The sequence below is a fragment of the Lithobates pipiens genome, unplaced genomic scaffold, assembly GCF_037356315.1.
Source record: "Lithobates pipiens isolate NorthernLeopardFrog02 unplaced genomic scaffold, aLitPip1_a1.2 Scaffold_3, whole genome shotgun sequence".
Classification (NCBI taxonomy): domain Eukaryota; kingdom Metazoa; phylum Chordata; class Amphibia; order Anura; family Ranidae; genus Lithobates; species Lithobates pipiens.
The window spans coordinates 78,769,644-78,792,213 of NW_027507790.1; the positions used below are offsets into that span (position 1 = coordinate 78,769,644).

At 41.5% G+C, this 22,570-nt stretch overlaps 1 protein-coding gene across 1 annotated transcript in view; it reads right to left on the minus strand.

Moving 5' to 3' along the window:
- DNAH10 (dynein axonemal heavy chain 10) overlaps window positions 1-22,570 on the minus strand; it is a 245,701-nt gene that overhangs the window by 137,546 nt on the left and 85,585 nt on the right. Inside the window, exons 28-37 of the mRNA XM_077461854.1 lie at window positions 20,987-21,220; window positions 15,399-15,622; window positions 13,743-14,012; window positions 13,465-13,648; window positions 8,859-8,993; window positions 7,747-7,899; window positions 6,749-6,937; window positions 5,576-5,722; window positions 2,785-2,976; window positions 877-995 (exon numbers count right to left, since the gene is read on the minus strand). Coding sequence (XP_077317980.1) covers window positions 877-995; window positions 2,785-2,976; window positions 5,576-5,722; window positions 6,749-6,937; window positions 7,747-7,899; window positions 8,859-8,993; window positions 13,465-13,648; window positions 13,743-14,012; window positions 15,399-15,622; window positions 20,987-21,220 — 1,847 coding nt within the window. The remainder of the gene's footprint in view (window positions 1-876; window positions 996-2,784; window positions 2,977-5,575; window positions 5,723-6,748; window positions 6,938-7,746; window positions 7,900-8,858; window positions 8,994-13,464; window positions 13,649-13,742; window positions 14,013-15,398; window positions 15,623-20,986; window positions 21,221-22,570) is intronic.

Here is a 22,570-nt window from a genome sequence, read left to right on the forward strand (position 1 = left end):
CTGTAAAGGGTAACATTGTCATTTATGATATTGGTATGTTTTCTTCTCTGGCAAAGAAATATATTAGTAATTGGTACAGATAATCCCCCAAATGACCTCTGGGTAGTGTTTTTACATGGAAGTTCTGTAAGCTAATTTCTCACCCCAATAGTTTATAAAGCAACATTTACTATTTTCAACAGAAAAAAAAAATAACGAAAAGTGTAAGTAGATAAAGTGCATTTTTACACAGAGTATTCTCAGCTGCTATGTAGGCATTGCTATAAAACTATGACATAAAAGAGGGAGCAACAATGAATTTACTCTATGCACAGTATTTTGATATGATAGCAAGAGGAATGTCACGGTGCACTTTAGTGATATTGGGCACATTATAATGTATACATAGGTACCATTTTTAATCCTCATGTATCGGAGTAAAAAAAACATACAAAATGTAATTACATATATGTTTACTGTGTAAGCTATTGTAATATACATAGCTTTAATCACACTGCAAAGCCATAAATATCTCTCTGTCACATCCTGGTTTACCTTTGCTACATTTTTGTATAGCTGTGCTGCTTCTTTTATCACCAGCCTTTTAATTAGACAGAGGTGAATATGCTGATCATTTGCCCAGCAAGCAAGCTGTAGGCTAAGCAGTGACATAGGAAGCAGAAAATAGGTGTGTCACCTACCTGGCTATGGCATGTAGCAGGTAATGCCTGTACTGTACACAAATCATTTAACATGTTAAAAATAACCTGTAATTAAACTATGTGTTTTGTTTTGTTTTTTACTAATGTTCTGCTTTATTTCTGCAATAGGGATCCTTGAATCAAAGTACATTCTTGCTTATTAGCAGGTCTATTGTACATATTAAACAGTACTTACTTAGTCTGTGCCAGACACAAAGTGTTAATCACGACAGACTTTCCCCCTCCGGTGGGTCCAACTACCATGGTAGTGTGACGGGTTAGCATTGTCTCATACATCTGCACAACTTTATCCACCTATAAACCATACCATATATTTAACATTTAAATTTCTTAGTATACAAAATATAATTATATATTCACATATATGAACAGCACAATATAAAATACCTTATTTAAACCAACTCAAAAGTATATGACAGAATAGTAAACAAGAGGCATTAACTTTATCCTATTTAACATGGCAGAGCAGACATCTACCAAGAGCTGCAGCATCTACCATAATGGCCCCATTCAGACCTTTCCAGTGCAGTGTGTTGTGGAATCATGGGCATTTCTTGATGCATGTAATGCCCATTAGTACCTTTGCGGTGCCAATCATTTTGCTGGATTTTGCAATGCACCCCGATGCACATGTGTTGCAGTACAACACTAAGCACAGTAACGGCTTACTTTACAGTGGGCTGCATTGAAAAAAAATGGTGCATGTTCAGTTTTTTGGTCCATTCTACTGCTTTGGCAGCCTATTCAATGCAATGGAACAGACAGGCCTGATCCCTAAAGGTATCATTAAAGTGGCATTATACCCAAAACCAAAATGTAATATATTGCAGCTTACCAATCAGTAGTTGTTGTGGCTGCATTTTTTTCTTTTTTAGGCTTTTCCCCTCTGTTTTCGCCTGGTTATTTGGCCAGTAAGACACTTCCTGTATTAGAGTACCCCCCACTTTGGATGAATGAGCATAGAGGGCACATTTGGACAGCAATATTGTTAATCTGGGGAAAGTGTTAGATGTCCTAGCAGATTTAAATACGCTAACAAATTGATGCCAAACTCCAGCTAACACTTTATAAGCCGTTACAGCAAACAGTTTTTTTACTTTTTGGATAAAGGTTTTATATAAACCAATAAAAGCTGATCATTTGAAGAGAAGGAGAACAAATGGGGGGGGGGGGGGGGGCTTTGTATGAAGCACAAGGTAGCAACAGAATTGATTGGTGAATATGTGGGAATTTTATTGGTTATGACAAAAATACATACATATAATGATGGTACATAGCTATAGCATTGGTGTAAAAAAATTCATATTTGGACATATTAATAACATTGGTAGCTCATAATAATATAACAATAAAATTCCAGAGTTCACCAGGAACCCCCCGTTCTCCTCCACTTCAGATTAATTGGGATGGAAACGCATGGCCTTACCAGGCCATGGTTTCATCAAAATTCCCCAGGGATGGAATTACAAGACCTTACCAGGACATGGCTTTGTCAAAGTCCCTAACAACCCCCACTTTGTCATTAAAAGCTGATCATTGTAAGCAGTGCTAGTGTTAAATGGTTTGTCTCATCCATGTAATTGATACATCTACAGGAGAGCTCGTTCTTTCACCAGATGAAAATAGAAGAAAGAAAGCTTAAAAAAGATAACTAATATCAGGGCATTTATTAGTCCTATTGACCACTAATGTATGAAGCATTTTTTACACCAGCTGCCCACTAACACCAGGGTATTTTTAATCCCACTGCTGGAAATTTATATTTTTTATTATTATTTTTTACTCCTACTGGCCACCAAACAGTGTGACGGACAATGAACTGGCCCTTTGTTTAAAAAATGTTAAGGGAAACCTTGATTTAAAGAGATTCAGTGTCTAAACCAAATCAACAATAAGTAATATAAGTTTGGATAACGCCATTACCTAGTCTGACCTTGTATTAATAATCCCACCTTGACACAACTTTGAACCATTTTTCATGGTTTTATTTAGAAATACAATATATCAACAGTCAAACAAGTGCTAATTCGCCACTGTAAAAATGTAATTGGTTGAATAATGATTATTTGATGGATGTGCTTACCTGAACAGGGAGCATAACATAATTGTTGTCTTTCAGAGCTTCTTCTACTGCATCATTAAAGTTGGGGTAGCGAACACGGGGACAATCCAATCCCGGGAACAAATCAGAGATCAAACCAAGGAAAAGGGGGACATCTTCAAACACAAACTTGGGTAGATTCATATCTCTCAAAGCCCTCATTAGTACAACATCCTAAAACATAAGAATTCACAAATGGTAAGTGCAATTACAAAAAAATAATAATATTACATGCAATTCAAGTCATGAACTTAAACTCTCTAGACTCTAGGGATCTGTGCCTTTACGAGTTTTGTTTCCTAAATTGTGTCCTTTCTTCCCCTTTCAACATCACTAATGATGCCAGGTAAGGCTACCCACTCTAGCCCCATTTTGTATATTATTACCTTAGAGCCTTTTCATCAGGGAGCACCCAGCTATTTCTAGCCTGATCATAGGTTCCGTAGGACAGCAGAAGGTTGTGGGTTATGCAGATATGTTCTTTGTCATCACCAACCTGACTGTTTTTCTTCCCAATCTTCAGGTGAAATTAGAACTTTATAGTGCTCTATCTAACCTCCAAAGAAACTGCCAAAATTTTGAGGCATTAAAAGTATCACTTGTCCCTGGCAACAGTTTATCAGATATGGCAAAGTTTTCCATTAAAATACACAGAGATTATCAATACATATCTAGTATTCCTGGGGATCTTGCTAGGATCTTTGTCCACCTCTTCAAATCAAGATCGACTATGACTGCTGGCACAAAGGTCAATTGTCATGGTTTGGAGGGTGCAGAATTCTAAAGATGAATATTCTGCCAGGAATTCTATACCTCTTACAAGACCTTTATCAATTTTTTTGTAGGTACATAAAATGCTGAGCCTCCACCGTTCTATCCTTTGACTTAAAAAAGAGCAAGGACTAACTGCCGTACAGGATTTTCCCATCCCAGGCCACATGCCACCTCACTAGAGTGAAAGACTGGTGCAGTCACAGCTCCATCAAACAATGGGTGATGTTGGAACAAGCCTACATGGCCATCTCCTTATACACACTACCTTGGTGAGCGTTACATGGACTCTGCAGCAAATACTTTCAATAAAGTAATATCTCTCTCTTGCTCACTTTTTTTCTCAGTAATATGTAATCCATACTTTTCCCCAGCGGTACATGATCCTTCCATGCTAAATGTACTCCAAGCAGTGCTATTTTGAGCCCTTGACTTTACAATGTCCCGATCGATAGTGATCTAGATTAGATGTTCTGCTGGTTGGTACTTGCCTGGCTCATTGACTTTTGGGGAATGGCCCAACTTTCACATTTTATTCACTTCTTATTGCTGACTGAAAACTTCTTAAGATCTGTCAAGTCTTTTGAAACTGCATGTGTACAGCAAGGTCCCCTCAGGCAGTTCCCTAATTTACAATTTATTCTCCACTTGGGGATTATGTTGAAAAGGGTACAGGATTTGCAATGATAGTGTCACAGGTGCAAGCGGACAGAATCCTGGACTTCGTGCATAAGTTGGTGCTTTCTATAAAATATCAGGAATCTGGCTTTAAGCTTTTGACACTGGTAGAGGATGTCACATATTCTGCATCTCCATATGCCAGACATTTCTATCTTGTGCTGGTAGTTTGAAGCGGGCCCTGGGTGACCTTCTGCACTTATTCTGGTCATGCCCATACAGGTAGTTCATCTGGCAGAGGTTCACTGCACTTCTCAGATAAATGCTGCCAGGAGCAGTATCCCAGAACTATGGAAACAACTCTGGGATCCCACCATAATTTTGTGGCTGGTAAGAATCAATTAAATTAAATGCATAGAAGAGTTAGTTCTATGGTTTATATCTTCCATAACCTGAGAGATATTTTTGACAGATATGAAGCTCTCATGCACACTAGTTCGTTCTCCACACTTAGACGTTTGACGCACTTGTGAGCATGGGGCCTGGGGTAACACAGGTCAGAGGGAAGGGTGCAGCCCTTTTTTCCTTACCTCGTTTCTCTCTTCTTTCCAACTAGAGCCCTCTTTGCTACCCCCCTTTTTTTCTCTTAAACATGCAGCAGACTTTGCTACCCAACTGCAACGCACTCCCCTCCCCACCCACCCCCACCCCCCCCCCACACCACAAATGTGAACCCGCCCTTACTGAGCTCGGCTGGGCCCAATCAATTATGTGACTGAGAGTACTTACACAACAATTTGGCTTTGGGAGTATATATGATACCCTGGTTTCTATCGTAGTTTTTACTGTCAACTGAGGTTATTTCTAATGCTGTAACTTATCCACTTATCTTTGTTTAAAAAGAGAATGCATAGAAAAGAGACAATTTTTCATGATTCTTCTAAGCTTGTTGGATATCCCCCAACATATACTTATCTCTGCTTAAGCCGGGGTGCCTAATATTTCCTTTAACCACCTTGAGTGGCAAAATGCAGGCAACACAGGCAAAATGCAGTATTTAGGACTACAACACAATGGTGTAAACATTGCCTACTAAAAACAAAGTATTTTCTTTTGTCCACGCATTTTGATGCTTTAAAAAATATAGCACGATGGATAAGGTGTCAAAAAAACTTTAATAGCATAAAATTGCCTTAAAGTTTTTAATGTGCCATCCCTAGCCACATTGATACCACTCTCCCAAATTCCTCTGATGGGATCATTCGTTTTCTTGTTTATACTTCACAAAGGGCCATACAAAACAATAAATACCACAAACCCAAAAGAATTTTATGTACAGTACAACATGGTCACACCTTCCCTGACAAAGCCCAATATTGTTTACCTCATTCAGGTCCGGTGAGCCTCTCTTTAGCTCTCCAGCCATCACCAAGACAGACTTCAATGCACGCAGTCCAAAATCATAATGATGTTGCTTGGACAGTTGTTCACGGGCAAGTTTATACAAGACAGTCATCTTTTTTGCCAAATTCTGAAATGTTACAAATGAGGATAAATAACATGTTACAGATGTACCTCTTTTATAAAAAGTAAAGCTTTTCATGCATGTTTTGCTAAACTGTAGATCTGTAGATCCTTACAAATGGATTGTCAGCTCAAAATATACACATGTGATACATTTGTAGTAACCCATAACAAGATGACTACATCAATTACTCGTCCATCTCCATCAACCGCATGTTTCATCTTAGAGCCAGTCCATCAAAAACTGATATTTTAATTGAAGTTGGGGACTGGTGGGCTCAGTCAGCCTCTCCTCTGGCATCTCCAGGAGCAAGATCTCCCTACAATAATTCCTTATCCACTGCCCATTTACCTGGGAGTTTTAAGTGTGTGTTTCAGCATTTCACTCTCCATAATATAAAATACAGTAATACACCAATCTTGTTATGGCTGTAAACCCAAGAACTTAAACACAGAGATCCCAAATTAAATCCCCCGAATTTAAAAGAGCTGTCCTATGGTTTATATCTTCCATAACCTGATAGATATGCTTTTAGTGACTAGGGAATCTGATGTTTTTTTATTGTGTGTATTTTACTATATGTACACAAGCCACATTTTACAAGTAAACTTTAATTCATGACAGAGTGGTGCCAAAGCACCGTGGGTTAGCTAAAGATGGCAAAGCAGGAATTGTTCCCTTTCAGAAAGCTGTCGCTCCTGAATCATTATACTGAACCCATGAGTAAATGTTAAGTTACTGCTCTGGTGCATCAAGGTCTGTGTGTAATATTCAACTTAATCTATAGATGTCTGTGAATAAAAGGCTTTATTCAACATGTGGTAGATGGAGAGAGTATAGAACTTCACATGCTGACTGGAAGCCCTGAAAAGGATAAGTTTTATCCCCCCACACTACATGTATAGCAGAACAAACTGACAGTTCCACCTTGTCCTGGAACATGATTTCTTATGTTCCAGATTCATGTAAAATGATTTTATACCAAATTGTGGGTATCTGAACCTTTTCGAATAATTTCAAGAGCACACTTACCTTGGCCATAAGAAAGCCTTCTGAAAAGAGCATGATTTCACAGATTTGCTGAAGATCTGGTACAATAACCACTACAGGCCTGAAAAGAGCCTTAACTGATTCTGGCAACTCTGTACGACCAGCATATCCAGGATTCATCGTAATAAAGATCCCCATTCGAGAATCCATGGCAATTTCTTGACCTTCAAACTAAAAAGCAATCATTATTATAGCATTCAAGTGGGATAATTACCATAGGATACATTAAAGCAATGCCATTATGCAGGGCTTCTCAAACTGAAACATATTCATTTATATCAAATTTTCAGCCACATACTCCTTGGTGTTCATGGAAAAAATCTAGGGGATAGAGAATGATAAGGATTAGATGATAAAAAATTGGGCAGGGGTGTATGTACCACCACAAGGGAGAGAACTACCAATCTGGGAAAGCTGATTCAATGCTTGCAAAAGCAGTATCCAAAATCTCAGCAAAAAAAGGTAGGACAGCTATAGTTCTCATAAAATTGTGTTCCACTGTGTGTAGATTATTGAAATATAGGAGAGTAAGCAGACACTTCTGATACTGGTGACATCATGAAGAAAACCACAAACAAAATCATACAATCTATTACCAAAAGACCTTGCGTGTCTGCTAGTACCTACAAACCTAATGATCACCGTCAGATCTGGTCAATCATCTTACTTGTATGGGTACCTTTGCAGATTTAGGATACAGCTAAACTTGACCTGTTTTACAACTAAATTTGCTGCTTTACCATGCAAAACATAGGGGAAATGCAAGGTGAAGAACCACATATCTCCTCCCCCAAACACACACATTTACTTTCTTAAATGTCAGGGTGCAGTGGCATTGCTACCAACAAGGTCAGTCAAAATGTTCAAAAGAATTTGGACAGCAATTTAAAGCTGCAATGCCGCCAGTTTAGCGCCATGAGGGATCTCACAGAGACACGCACACATAAAAGTGACTTTACTTGTTAGATGCATTTACTTACCTGAAATTTCTTTAAGTGGTGTATTAGGGCATTTCGTATAGTCTGTATCTGAGAAGAAATGACTGATAGTACTGAAGCATCAATTCGGTTGAATTCATCAAAGCAGCCCCAAGCACCACATTGAGCAAGGCCAGAAAAGATTTTACCAACAGCCTATAAAAATAATACAGAATTTCAAGTAAAAGCAGATCGATCTAAGCATGTACTGTACAAATTATGACTACAGACACTGATAGTCTGTAGATAAAAGTTGTTGCATTATAAATGATTTATAAGGGAAATGTTTTTTTGCTCTGCTCTGATAAGGAACACACTGTTCAGTAATGCAATTATCCGTGAATATGGATGATCACTTCCCGATCAGGATGAATTACAATTTAAGATCTAAAGCAGGGGACTCCAAACTTTCTAAACAAAGTTTGTCCTGAAGACTTTAGGGGGGCCGGACTGTGGCCATTGAGGGTAGAAAAGGTCCCAACGTCAGTGGGAAAAAATATTGCCCCATAGTTTGTTTCATTGGAAGCAACTGCACCTCATCATTGGTGTCAGTGGGAGGAATTGCACCCCATCATTGATGTCATTGGGCCCCATTGTTGGTGTCAGTGGGAGGAATTGGGCCCTATTGCTAGTGTAATTGGAAGATATTGTACACCCTTCATTGGTGTTGGTGGGGGGAATTATGTCCCATTGTTGGTATCAGTGGATGAAATAGTGCTTCCAGGGCTGGATAAATGCAAGCTAAGGGCTGCATTACATCACATGTCAAAAAGTAATGAGAGAGAGAGAGAGAGAGAGAAAGAGAGAGAGAAAGAGAGAGAGAGAGAGAGAGAGAGAGAGAGAGAGAGAGAGAGACTGACTCAGTCTTCTAAATTCCATTTTAAACATCCTGCCACCATTGCAACTATACAACTAGTATAGTGGAGGCTGGTATATATGTACATTAGCTGTATTGTAATCATTTGTCAAATGCTACTATTGCCTAGATACATCATTCTACAACAGACAGAAAAGGTCTGTCAGGTGTGCAGCTATATATCCGTTGGTCTTTTAAGCTTGGTATAATATATAATATTATTGCACAAGACATGTAGACTATGAAGTCATAGCTATACCTTGTAGTCCATGCCTTCACCACAGTTTGTCACCACACACAGCAATCCCAGAGCTTTAGCCAGATCTTTAGTTGTTTCAGTTTTACCAGTTCCAGCTGGTCCAGCAGGTGCCCCACCTAAATACATGGACAGTGCCTAAGAAAAAGAAGGACATTAGGCAATTACTAAATACCATTGGAGCTACTTTATATCATATATTTGTAAGCATCCAATTTTTCCAAAACTAATGGAAATCTTCTATTTGGCTACAACCTGTGTCGTTCTTTAGAATCTTTTTGTAAAGAACAGCAAGACTATCCTGAAAAATTGAACAAATAGATGAATGGTAGATTGAAAATGTTTCCAATATAGAACCATATTTTATTCACAAGAATCTGTTTGTTAATTGTGTTTTATGATAACATAATGTCAAGTCTGGTCAACATATATATTTAAATCCTAAATAAACATTTGTATGTTATGTACTGTTAACCTCAATTAGCCCCTAACACCCTAAATTTCACATTACCTAACCTCAACCCAAACCCTATTCCCAACTTTTAGGCTGTTATGAGGGAAGTACAGCAGTTGCATTGCTAGCATCCTTCTAAAATTTCTAGTTTTCCGCATGTGTTTGACTTTAATAAGTGTTGGAATTTCTAATCTCCATACTTGTTCCAGGCCTGTAATTTGGAAAACATTAAAATCAAAGCATCAACTTTGACAGCCAGGGAATTAACATTCTTATAAGGGTGTTAAACCATGACAGCCTATATAGTTTTATCATGCAGGGCAGGCATCAGAAATTTTGGGCCCCTTAAACAGCTTTAGGCCTGCCCCCCCCCCCCCCCCAGGCCTGACTACCAATATTCCCCAGGGCCCGCCTACTGGCCATCCCACCAAATCCGCCCACGGGCCATCCCACCGAGTCCTTTGGTGGGGTGTGGTGTGATATATGATTCAATCAATATAAAAACTCTTGACTGACTAAAGCACAATACCATTATCCCCATCCACGACCAGCATCCTGGAGAGGAATGGGCGATGCTGGGCGTGGATGGGGATACATTGTGGAGAGAGGGATGGGCAATGCTGGGCGTGGATGGGGATACATTGTGGAGAGAGGGATGGGTGATGTTGGGCGGGGATGAAGATGATGGAGTTGCATTGTGAAAATGGATGAGGATGACTCTGGGTGGGGACGAGAGTTACAGTACATAGTGAAGAGCCTCTTCACAATGTAACTCATATCCACCCAGAGTCATCCTCATCCATTTTCACAATGCAACTCCATCATGCCAGCATGGCAGCCTCAGGTGTCCCATCCAAGGAGAAGGATATTAAATAAAATCCAAATATAAAGCACAGGGGACAGTGGCGTCACTAGGGTTGATGTCAGCTAGTGCGGCAAAACATTTTGTCACCACCCCCCCTATTCTTTTAGCCCGGCAGTCCTGTATTGGAGCTCATTGGCACGTATTACGTCAGTCAATAAGGCCTAGAGGGATAGCAGTTTAGGCAATTCCTAATAGCTCAGTCCCCAGGAGCAGTAATGGATAATGGCCAACAGGCCCTCTTACCAGACCCAGCGAAACTGCAGCAGTGATCCCTCCGGCTGGACGTTTGCTCACTCTGGGTTGCCCAGGCCGACTCTGGTCAATAGTTTAGTATGCCTGTATCATGGTAGTGGCTTAGTTTTTCTCCCTCTCTGGTGGTGCTGTGCAGATTGGCTCCCTCTCTGATGGCACAGCGTAGCGCCCTCGCTGATGGCATGGGCACAGCGTGGCTCCCTCTCTGTTGGTCCGGGCACAGAGTGGTTCCCTCTCTGATGGCACAGCACAGTGTGGCTCCCTTTCTGATGGCACGGGCACAGCGTGGCTCCCTCTCTGATGGTATGGGCACAGCGTGGCTCCCTCTCTGATGGCACGGGCACAGAATGGCTCCCTCTCTGATGGCACAGACACAGCGTGGCTCCCTCTCTGATGGCACAAGCACAGCGTGGCTCCCTCTCTGATGGCACAGGCACAGCGTGGCTCCCTCTCTGATGGCACAGGCACAGCGTGGCTCCCTCTCTGATGGCACAGGCACAGCGTGGCTCCCTCTCTGATGGCACAGACACAGCGTGGCTCCCTCTCTGATGGCACAGGCACAGCGTGGCTCCCTCTCTGATGGCACAGGCACAGCGTGGCTCCCTCTCTGATGGCACAGGCACAGCGTGGCTCCCTCTCTGATGGCACAGGCACAGCGTGGCTCCCTCTCTGATGGCACAGACACAGCGTGGCTCCCTCTCTGATGGCACAGGCACAGCGTGGCTCCCTCTCTGATGGCACAGGCACAGCGTGGCTCCCTCTCTGATGGTACAAGCACAGCGTGGCTCCCTCTCTCATGGCACGAGCACAGCGTGGCTCCCTCTCTGATGGCATGGGCACATCGTGGCTCCCTTTCCGATGGCAATGGCACAGCATGGTTTCCTCTCTGATGGCACGGACACAGCGTGGCTCCCTCTCTGATGGCATGGACACAGCGTGGTTCCCTTTCTGATGGTACGGGCACAGCGTGGCTTCCTCTCTGATGGCACGGGCACAGAGTGGCTCCCTATCTAATTTCAGTGGTACAGCGTGGCCCTCTCTCTGATAGCAATGCTACAGCGTGGCTCCCTTTCTGGTTTCCTCTCTTTTCTCTGTGTCCTGTAGCAATTACTCCCTCAATTTCTTCCTGGGTTCCAGATTCTTTCCCCCAGCAGAGTGCCTGCTGGGGGCTGAAGTCTGCTGGCTGTGCACAAAAATGGGACAGTCAATCTTCTGGGACTGCATGTCCCACGATGCTCCACTAGACCCTAGTCTCTTTTGATTGGCTCCGCTGTGGCCAATCGGGAGGGAAACAGACCGGGCAACAAGCTAAGCGGCAAACCAGGTGAGAGCCGCTCTCTCTCCACTGTTGACAGGAGAAAGGTGGGGGTGAGCGGGGGAGATATACTGACGTCCCGCAGCTCGCCTCTCTTTCTTGTCACAGCTCCCTTCTCCTTCTCTATAGCGGGCAACGCATGGGCGCCTTGGCACACTGGGGCCCCTTACAGGAGTACTGCCTGTACTCCCCTGATGGCAGCCCTGTTCCCATGACAGGTGTACATTAAACTGAGCCTAATGCTAGCTATACACACATACATAGAAATCTAACATATTCTTCCATCCACACTTCTCCCCTGGTGAACGCAATTGCTGTCTGACAATTTTACACATAATTATATAGCTGGTGAGGCTAAAAAAAGACACAAGTCCATCAAATCCAATCCATGTGTGTGATTATATGTCAGTATTACATTGTATATCCCTGTATGTTGCAATCATTTAGGTGCTTATCTAAAAGTTTCTTGAAACTATCAATGCCCCCCGGCTGGGACCACCACCTGTGGAAGGGAATTCCACATCCTTGCCGCTCTTACAGTAAAGAACCCTCTACATAGTTCAAGGTTAAACCTCTTTTTCTTCTAATTTTAATGAGTGGCCACGAATCTTGTTAAACTCCGTTCTGCAAAAAAGTTTTATCCCTATTGTGGGGTCACCAGTATGGTATTTGTATATTGAAATCATATCCCCTCTCAAGCGTCTCTTCTCCAGAGAGAATAAGTTCAGTGCTCGCAACCTTTCCTCATAACTAACATCCTCCAGACCCTTTATTAGCTTTGTTGCCCTTCTTTGTACTCGCTCCATTTCCAGTACATCCTTCCTGAGAACTGGTGCCCAAAACTGGACAGGTGCGGCCGGATCAGAGTCTTGTAGAGCGGGAAAATAATCATTTTATCACTGGAGTTGATCCCCTTTTTAATGCATGCCAATATTCTGTTTGCTTTGTTAGCAGCAGCTTGGCATTGCATGCCATTGCTGAGCCTATCATCTACTAGGACCCCCAGGTCCTTTTTCACCCAGCTCCTTTGATTTTTCTACTTAAAATTTGAGTGTGGCCAGTTAATACCCTAACTCTAAACCCTAAATCTAACCATTCACCTCAAAACTCATTCCAACCCCCAATCTAATACACACACCTGACTGCTAACATTATGGCCATAAATAATTATTACACATAAATATTATACATAGTGCTTCATGAAATAAAATCCAGTTGATACTAGCCTGATATAAGCATTCATTTCTCCAATACAAGTCTATGCAAATATATAAGGAACTAAAATACTTGCACTGGTGCTCAACATTCCAACTTATCAGAGCTGAATAGTAACTGGTTTCCGGTATTCGTGGATGTAACCATTAAACTGGTAGTCAAAACATCTGTTGTTATCTACACAGACACTGTGCACTTTGTAATGGAATCATATGCATTGCTTACAATAACTGCTTATAGTGTAGAGTAGAAAAAAGAATAGGGTAGCTGAATAGTTGTTATGGGGCAACACAGTTCTTTAAGACACTTCAGTCATCAGATTTATACTGATGACATGTTACTGACCATATATGGATCAATTGTAATCAAATTTTGATCAAATGTTCTTAAAATTACATAGATGGCAAATGTCCTACAAAATTATAGTATGTAATAATGTAATATGATCTGATATAATATACTACATACGAATATACACACATGCTGTCAGAGATATACTATAGAGCACCTGGGTAAGGGTGAGGTAAATCCTATCAGTAAGTGGGGTGATGACTAGCCTCCCGTTAAGTCCCATGTATTCATAGCCATAGGCAAAGGTTCCTGTGCACTGTCGGACATTGAGTTCATCGGGTTCTCTGTCCCAGTAAAAACGTAGTTGGCTTTCCCATTCAAATTCCCGAGCATCCATAATACTGGTAAAGAAGTATTTGAAATGATTATTTAAAAATATTAAACAATATTTGCTTTTTACAGAGTCATTTCACAATAGTTTTTCCACTTGCATACCTGTCTCTGACAAATATATCCACAATGTCTCTGGCATGTACATCAATGATAAGAACAGTGTTGTACTTCTTCCTGTCATTTTTACTGAGCGGGGTGGTGATACGGGTGACCAGCTCATCAATCTGTTGGTGCATTTTCTTTGCATAGTTTTTTAGTGCTTGTTTCTCCCCTTTCTTCACTTTTCGGAACACGTCCTCCACTTCCCATGTCCACCAAACTTGATTACCAGCCAGGACAACCATACCCTGGTACAAAAGCATCCAGTCTATCCTACAAAATGAATACAATGTAAGAACAGTTAGATATTCAAACATATCACTGGCTGCCACCGTGCCTGTCTCTATCTATTCCTATCCTTCCAACAGGTAGGGCTTGGGGACATGGTACATAAACAATACACTTGCTCATGTGTGTACATGGATATGTTACAGACAAATGTTTCCCATTCCCCTCATTTCTTGCACACTATTACCCTGTTTCCCCTAAAATAAGACCTAGTGTGATTGTCGGTGATAGCTGCAATAAAAGCCCTACCCCCCAATTAAGCCCTAGTTAAAGTCCTTGTAGATCTTCTTTTCAGGGTAGGGCTTATTTTTGAGGAAACAGAGTAGGGCTTATTTGGGTGGTAGGGCTTATATTGCAGCCAACACCGACAATCACGCTAGGTCTTATTTTAGGGGAAACAGGGTAACATTTTTTTTTTTTAAACACTTACACAGAAGATGTAGAATAACCAGTGGGCCTTGGGGACAGAAGTTCTGTATTTCTGTGACACAAGGAACCTTTGAGGGCAGACAGTGGAATACCAGTGCACATACTGTTAGTCCTTGGAGACAGAAAATTTGGAATACCAGTGTACAGCAGGCCATGAGGGCAGGAGATATGAAATGCCATTCGCGCATTTAGCTTTAGGATCAGAAGATGGAATATTGGTGCACAATAGGGGTTGGGGAAACAAGGTGTAGTATGCTGGTGCCCAATAGCATGGCAACAGAATGCAGTACACAGCTGACCTTGGAGGCTAGAAAGATGGAACACATTGGGCCTTGGGGACAGGAGCTAGAGAATGCTAGTGCATATTTGGCCTTGGGGTAGAAGATGTGGATTCATGAAAAAGTGCTGTTTAGTAGGCTGTTTATATAACTTTAGCATTGCCTTTACTATAATAAAGTCAATAGTGGGGTTGCCACATTGACAATACAGTAGCACGATTCTGTGATGGGGCAAAGAAAATAAGCAGTGACACTGGTCCCAAGGCATAGTCTGAGAAGCATGCTTTCTCATTACAGCAGCAGGACTGGTTATGCCCACCAGCTGGACATTTGCTTGTTTTTGCGATGATGCAAGAAATGTAATATGAAATCTGATTTGTTGCTATGTGCAACAACTCTAGTTGTATTTTGATTATTCAGGCAGCTACATTTGATCTGTCAAGTACACACTATAGAAGCCTTGTTTTGTCATAACTACATACAAGCATAAGATAAATAATTCAAAATAGCATGTATTTTGTATGCTGTTATTTTCAAATTAACAAGGGAGTAAAAAAATAAAATAAAAGCATATCTTTTATGGTATTCTTATATGGATTCTAACACAGGAAGTTTAATGCATGTAGACAAGTATTGATGAATATGACAGTGGAGTATAGAGTACCTGCTCTTATTCTCACAGTATCTAAATATAGCCTCCTTTGTAATGAGTCTGTTGGTTCTTCTCATTTCCTGCAATACAGCAGTCATCCAATCCTCCACACGACCTTCAGCTGCTATGGCTTGGCGGAATGCCATCACTTCTCCTTCAGCTGAGATCATACCTGTTGCCATCATTTCGCCACTGTCTCCATCTTGAAATTTCAGAGATGCGATGTTATCATACATCTGCAAGAAAAGAGGTTGCTTTTATTAAATAGGTAAATGATAACAGTTTAATCACACAGCATTTAGACACTTTCAGTCCCAAACTGAAGTGTGCATTCCCCTATAACTTAAAGTGAAAATATAAAATGTATTTCAATTATTGCAGGCTTTATCCTATTAATGTGAACGATCTTGAGGTTTGTAAACTTAGTTTGTGAAGATCTCCACGCATTTACTTCCTTGAATTCTGTGACACCTTTTCACTATGCCCTCCGAGTAGGCACTGCTGTACAGAATGAAAGGAGATCTTTCTTGTAAGCGTATATTGGATTGAAAAATATACAGTAACTATTGCTTGTATTGCAGTGCTGTTGTTATAAAATGAACATACATGCTGTGACCATAGAGCTCCTTTAATGTTAGACCAAATGAATTGGGCAATGGCATTGACTCTAAGTGGCCATATATAAACGTCTAATTTCCGTATTTTCTTCACCAAAAAACAGTTTTGCTCTGCTGTAATTCTGCACTCACTCTTGCCCTATTTCAGCTAAGGGGAAAATAGTCAACAAAATCTATTTAAAAATCATTTCACAAGTCTATAAAGATGGCCTTGTAGCAAATTTTATTATCAGACACACAAGAAGGATTAAGGGGGAAGGTATATATCACCATTGGGAGCAAAGAGGCCTTGTACAATGCAAAAGGGTTGGTATATTAAAATTGAAGAGTGCAAAATCTGGTGCAGCTGTGCATGATAGTTTCCATTTTTTTTTTTGTCACATTCTTAAGTACTTTCAAATAACATTGGTCAAGTCATCATATGTACTGATAATTTTGATACAAATGTTCAGTCAGATAATCTACTAGTGTATGGCTAACTTTAGAAAGTTTCCATACAGGATAAGTCCACCAATTCAGAGACTGTCCTTACAGAACTGATAGCCACAATAAAGGCCACCTGACTGGTAAGGTCATACAAAGTAATACTGATTATAGTCTCAAAGGGCAACCAAGAAGACCAGATTGAAAACCCAAAGGGATACAAGGGAACAATCAGGGAGAAGGATGGTAGCTACCCCCAGAACAAAAGCCTTAACTACAGAGAAAGAGGCCAAAGGTTTCAGTCAAGGTCAAGATTTGTACTTGCAATGGTACTCAATTCCAGTTTTTGGTCCATATCAGACTGGACAGAAGCCCCACGGAATACTTTCTAGACGAAACGTCCTTGACTCACACCAAGGTGTGTGTCTCAATTAGGTCCTCCAGGTGCGATGGTAGATTTTATGAGAAGTGGACTTATTGACCTTTAAGAGGGTGGGGATAACAGAATCTGCAAGGACCCTGTGCCTTAGAACCACTGCGTCAACAACTATACCATTCAAGCCAGAAACTGAATTGCAGGATGGAACACTGGCCCTAGGGGCAAGAGATCTGGATGATATGGAAGAGCCCATGGAGCATCTGCTCAGAGCTTGAGCATGTTACAATATTCTTTTTCCTGGGCTAATTCAGTGTACTCAACTTCCATAGGGAAAAAAGTGCCAGGCACCCCAGGACTGAATGTTAAAAGGACATTCTGCTCTGCACTCACCACATCAGTTTGCCCTTTACATGCTGGGCTCTGCATCCAGCAGACTGCCACTCTGGACCTGTAAAGGACCCTATGGATAACGCTATAAGCACTATGTGCCAAGGGGGTGACCCACAGCAGAATCCAGTGCAAAGCAACATTACAGGCAGGCCCAGCATCTTTCTAAATGAGGTTCTCAGGGTACGGTCCCCCAAGACTCTGCTGAAGAGTCCACCAATCCTAGAACTGCATAAAATGCCGCAGTGTCTATGGTGAAGCTGGGTGATAAAGGATTCATTATGAAAGAAATCCATCTCAGAAGAAATCATCAGGAGAGAGGGAGAAATAGAGGGATCAGGAAAAGAACAGACAATGTAGGCACCTGAACTTTGATGATGCTAAGGGCCAAAATACTGTTCTATCCCTAACTGGGAAAAAAAACACTCACACCAGTGAAAATAAGTCTTATACGTTTCATGATATACCCTTTATTTTAAACTCTAAGCCCTTAGAGTCGGACATTCCGACAACCAAATCTGTCGGATAAATTCCGACGGAATTTAGTCCGGAAGTGGTGTTGCATACACACGGTCAGACTAAGTTGTCGGAATTTCCGGTTGCCAAGAACGCGGTGACGTAAGCTGCGTACAATGGCACTAGAAAAGGGAAGTTCAGCACCACGGCCGGCACCCTTTGGGCTCCTTCTGCTGATCTCGTGTTTATCGCGTGTTAGTAGAAGTTTGGTTAGAGACGATTCGCGCTTTTTAGATTTGTGCTTCGGATCATTACTGTTCTTCAGTTTGTGCTTGTCGGTGCGTATCTGCTTATCAGTGCATGTAGTCAGTTAGCATTTGTTGCTCATTGTGGACTATATCTTGGTATAGTAAGCTTTGATTTTCATTGCTTATTGTCTGCTCGTTTCTGGTTTTCAGTTCGTTCTTTCAGGCCTTCCTGTTTATTTGTTTGACACCTAAATAAAGTTTTTTTTTTGTTGAAGAAATACTTGCCTATGTGTTTTACTTCAAAAAGGGCAGTTTATTTGTGAGTAGGCCGGTACATTTCAAAAATACAAAGTCAAATGAATAACAAGGGGCACCAACACCAAACAGCCTCCTCTAGATTAAAAAAGAAAACAATAAAATAAAAAGATAATAATGGCGTTGTGCTAAGTTGACAGACAAAACACACCAAAAAAAACTGCGAAGATGAGCAAACTGTCAAAAAAGGAGATGTTGATTAAAAAAAACAACTACCAAATTTAAAACCAAAAAAAAATAAAAATGATTGGGGAGATGTGACGAATTAAAATATTGCATTCATGAAATGAGTAAAAAAAATAAAGAAATAAGTCTGAGAGAAGTGTGTGTGAATATGAGCAGCAAAACAACTTCATTCTTGTAGCATTGTAAAGAGAATGCGTTGCATTAAAGAATTTTTAACATTGCAGCGTGACGAATGTGCTATATCCATTACGAGAGGTAGTTTTACCTGAGCGAGCGCTTCCGTCTCAGAATTTTATTGTGAGCATGCGTGGCACCTTGTCCATCAGACTAGGCTACACACGATCGGAACTGACGTGATCGGATCATGTTGTCAGAAAATTTTATAGCCAAGCTCTCAAACTTGGTCCGTCGGATATTCGACGGAAACAGACCGATGGAGCCCACACACTGTCGGATTATCCGACAACATGGTCCGATCGGACATTTTCCATCGGAATGTCCGACCGTGTGTACAAGGGCTTACATTCAAGAGGAGCAACAAAATGCCCTATTCAAGTCATAAATCTTTGCATAATAAAACTCCTCTGTTGTTAGGCAGGAAGAAGAATGAGCACCCAAGGATGAAATTAGGAATTTCAAAAAGTTCCTTGGACATAAACAGTGCCTGAATGCCAGAATTCTACAAACACACACAGCCGACTAGAAGAGGATATAAGGAGGGCTCTCCAGTACAATAAACAAGTCCAGAAAAGTTTTCTATCCTCTTGACAGCTGCTTCTGTGGCAGAAGCACATACAGAAAAAAATATTTCTTGTACATTTAAAGAAGAAAAAAACTGCTGTAGTTCTAATTCGGAAAACTCAGCAAGGAAACTGCAGATACACTGGATTGACCTTAAAAGCAAAGTCCTTTGTTAACTGAAACAAAGAGGGGTTGTCACCACCAAACGCAGGGCTGTCACAAAGAGAATACCAGTATACACATTGAACCAGGAAAACGTGTGCTGGTTAGCTAACTGGAAAGACTTCCAAGATTTCCAATATCTGGCCTGAATCTACCAGTAGATGTTGATAGTAGAAAAAAAGAGACATCCATTCTTCAAAGGGCACTAAACAAAACTGAGTAGGTGGGAGGTGGGAGAGTTATAGCCTCTAGTGGGTTTGCCTCCAGTTTTCTGTGTGCCTAGCGCCCTTTTCTCCTGTTGGCAGCATTATAACTCTGGGATGCTTATGCCAAGCTGTGTCCCTCACTGGAAGATAGAGAAAACTTTTTTTTTTTTCAGTGTGTTTCACTGTGTTGTAGCTGACATAGTGATGACATGGTTGGGAACTTCTCTAAGTCAGTGGTCATCAACCCTGTCCTCAGGGCCCACTAACAGGCCAGGTTTGTAAGATAACTGAAATACATGACAGGTGATATCATTTGCTGCACAGTGATTGCAGTATTCTAGTCTGCATCTCCCCAAAGTAATACATAAAACCTGGCCGGTTAGTGGGCCCTGAGGACAGGGTTGATGACCACTGCTCTAAGTGGTTCCCGATTGTTAGTGGGGGCTAACGCTATCAGTGACAGCTGAGTTTATCAGCTAGCAGCAGGGCAAACTTGGGAAAAGGGCCCATTCACACCATCAGGTTGTAAACACTCTAAAATGCAACTGCACTTCACTGACCTCTGGGTTAAAAAAGGGGTAATATGCTCTTAAGAATCAGTTAGGTAAAGTTTCTTAAAGCTGCAAACTGAGGACTGTAGTGGGTGAATTCTGAGGTTACATTGGCGCTGTATTATCCGCCCAATGTACAGTAGGACACAAATATACTAGTTATTGCAACTATATAATGCTATAATGCAATTTTCAGTGTTTGCTAGACATTATATCTTGTCCAAAACCCCTAAACCAGGGGTGTCAAACTCAAATTCATCGGGGGCAGCATCGGCAGGATGGTTGCCCTCAAAGGGCTGGTTGTATCTGTAGGGCAGGGGTCAGGTTTGGGCTATGTACAGAGTGCAGGGGTCAGGATTGCGCTATGTATAGAGTGCAGGGGTCAGGATTGCGCCCCGTAGAGTGCACGGGTCAGGATTGCGCTATGTACAGAGGTCAGGATTGCGCTATGTAGAGTGCAGGGGTCAGGATTGTGCTACCTACAGAGTAGAGGGGTCAGGAGTGTACTATACAGTGTGCAACATCTCATTTCCACCCCTCCTCCTTGGTTCTGACCTCTGCACCCATTACTTTCCTCCCATCCCCCAACCTCTGCACACATCTGCCTCCACATAGCGTCCTCCCAAATTTCCTCACATCTGCACTCTGTCCTACCTGGCCCAGCCCTGGTACCTCCCTGTATAGGCGGCTCCCTCCCTTTGTATTGGGCTATAAGTTAGTACCTCCCTCTAGGGCAGATCTCTGTGTTCAGTATCAGTACTAAATAAGCAGCACAACACTGTCTTTCTGTTTTCCCTTGTTGCCTTGGATACCTGCAGAGAAAAAGAGGTAGTGGCCGGAGGCTGCTGTGTTGGCCACTTGACAAGCCCTGGCGGGCCGGATTTGGCCAGCGGGCCTTGTGTTTGCCACCTGTGCCCTAAACTGTTCACCTTGATAATGTGCTCCTGTACACAAGTGGGATCACTGTTGCCAAGAATGCTGAGAAGCTCATCGTCTGATATGAAGAAGAATCGAGGGAATGCATTTCTCTTAGAGTCTAGGTAATCATTCAAGCTCTTCTGACATTTCTCAAGATCCTCACTTAGGTTCTGTAAGTCAAACAACCGGTTTGTTGCCTGGCAGCATCGCTTTATAACTGGGTCTTTCACAGTTTCTGACATTATCTGTAAATTATAAATAAAGTCGTTTAGTAAAAAATTAATCATAAATATATTCTTGCATTATTTTCATGAATTAAAGCTGACGTTTATTCTGTTTATAATGTGCCTTCACTCTTTCCCCTTCTCATCAACTGATTATTTAAAATTTGAGATAAAACCTTCTGCTTTCATTACATACTTATTTTAGACACCACTCTGCTTCTGTACCCCTCAGCCCCAATGCAAACAGATGACTGGCTTTCGGGAGGAATTCTGCAAATATTAAAATTCTGTGAAGGGTAGATGACAGAATGGAAGAGTGGGCATTCCCAGGCAGACTAAATTGGTGTGCAGGCCACCTTAGGTAATATCCACATGTAACACTGAACCTTCATTATTGAAAGTACTGAATTTCAATGAATGAAAGGGGCAGTACAGGGATAGTCAGGCTGCAAGGGAAAGGCTAGATGATGTGGGGCACCAAAAAAAAAAAGCACTTCCCTACTGGGCACTTTTACCCCCTTCCTGTCTAGGCCATTTTTCAGTGCTGTCGCACTTTGAATGACAATTGCGTGGTCATACAACGCTGTACCCAAATTAAATTTTTATGATTTTTTTTCACACAAATAGAGCTTTCCTTTAGTGGTATTTAACCACTTCAGCCTCGGAAGGATTTACCCCCTTAATGACCAGGTCATTTTTTCCGATACAGCGCTGCTTCGCTTTAACTGACAATTAAGCAGTCATGCAATGCTGTACCCAAACAAAATTGAAGTCCCTTTTTTCCAACAAATAGAACTTTCTTTTGGTGGTATTTGATCACCTCTGCACCTTTTATTTTTTGAGCTATAAACAAAAAAAAGACCGACAATTTTGAAAAAAAAAAAGGAAATTTTTGACTTTTTGCTATAATACATATCCCCCCAAAAAAGTTAAATAACAAATGTATTCATCAGTTTAGGCCAATATGTACTCTGCTACATATTTTTGGTATAAGAAAATCCTAATAAGCGTACATTGATTGGTTTGCGAAAAAAGTTATTGCGTCTACAAAATAGGGGAGGGAGGAACTGCGACATTGCGACGGACAAATCTGACCCGAAGTGACACTTTTTGGTGATCAGTGACACCAATACATTGATCAGTGCCAAAAAAAACGCACTGATCACTGTATAAATACACTGGCAGAGAAGGGGGTTAACACTAGGGGGCGATCAAGGGGTTAAGTCAGGGATGCCCAACCTTTTGAAGAGTGAGGGCCACTCGAGCGACTTGGTAACCGCTCACGGGCCACAATGAGCGGAGCAGGTGAATGGCATGTCCGTGACCACTCTGCATTTGCAGCGCGGACTCTGCATTTGCAGAGCGGACACA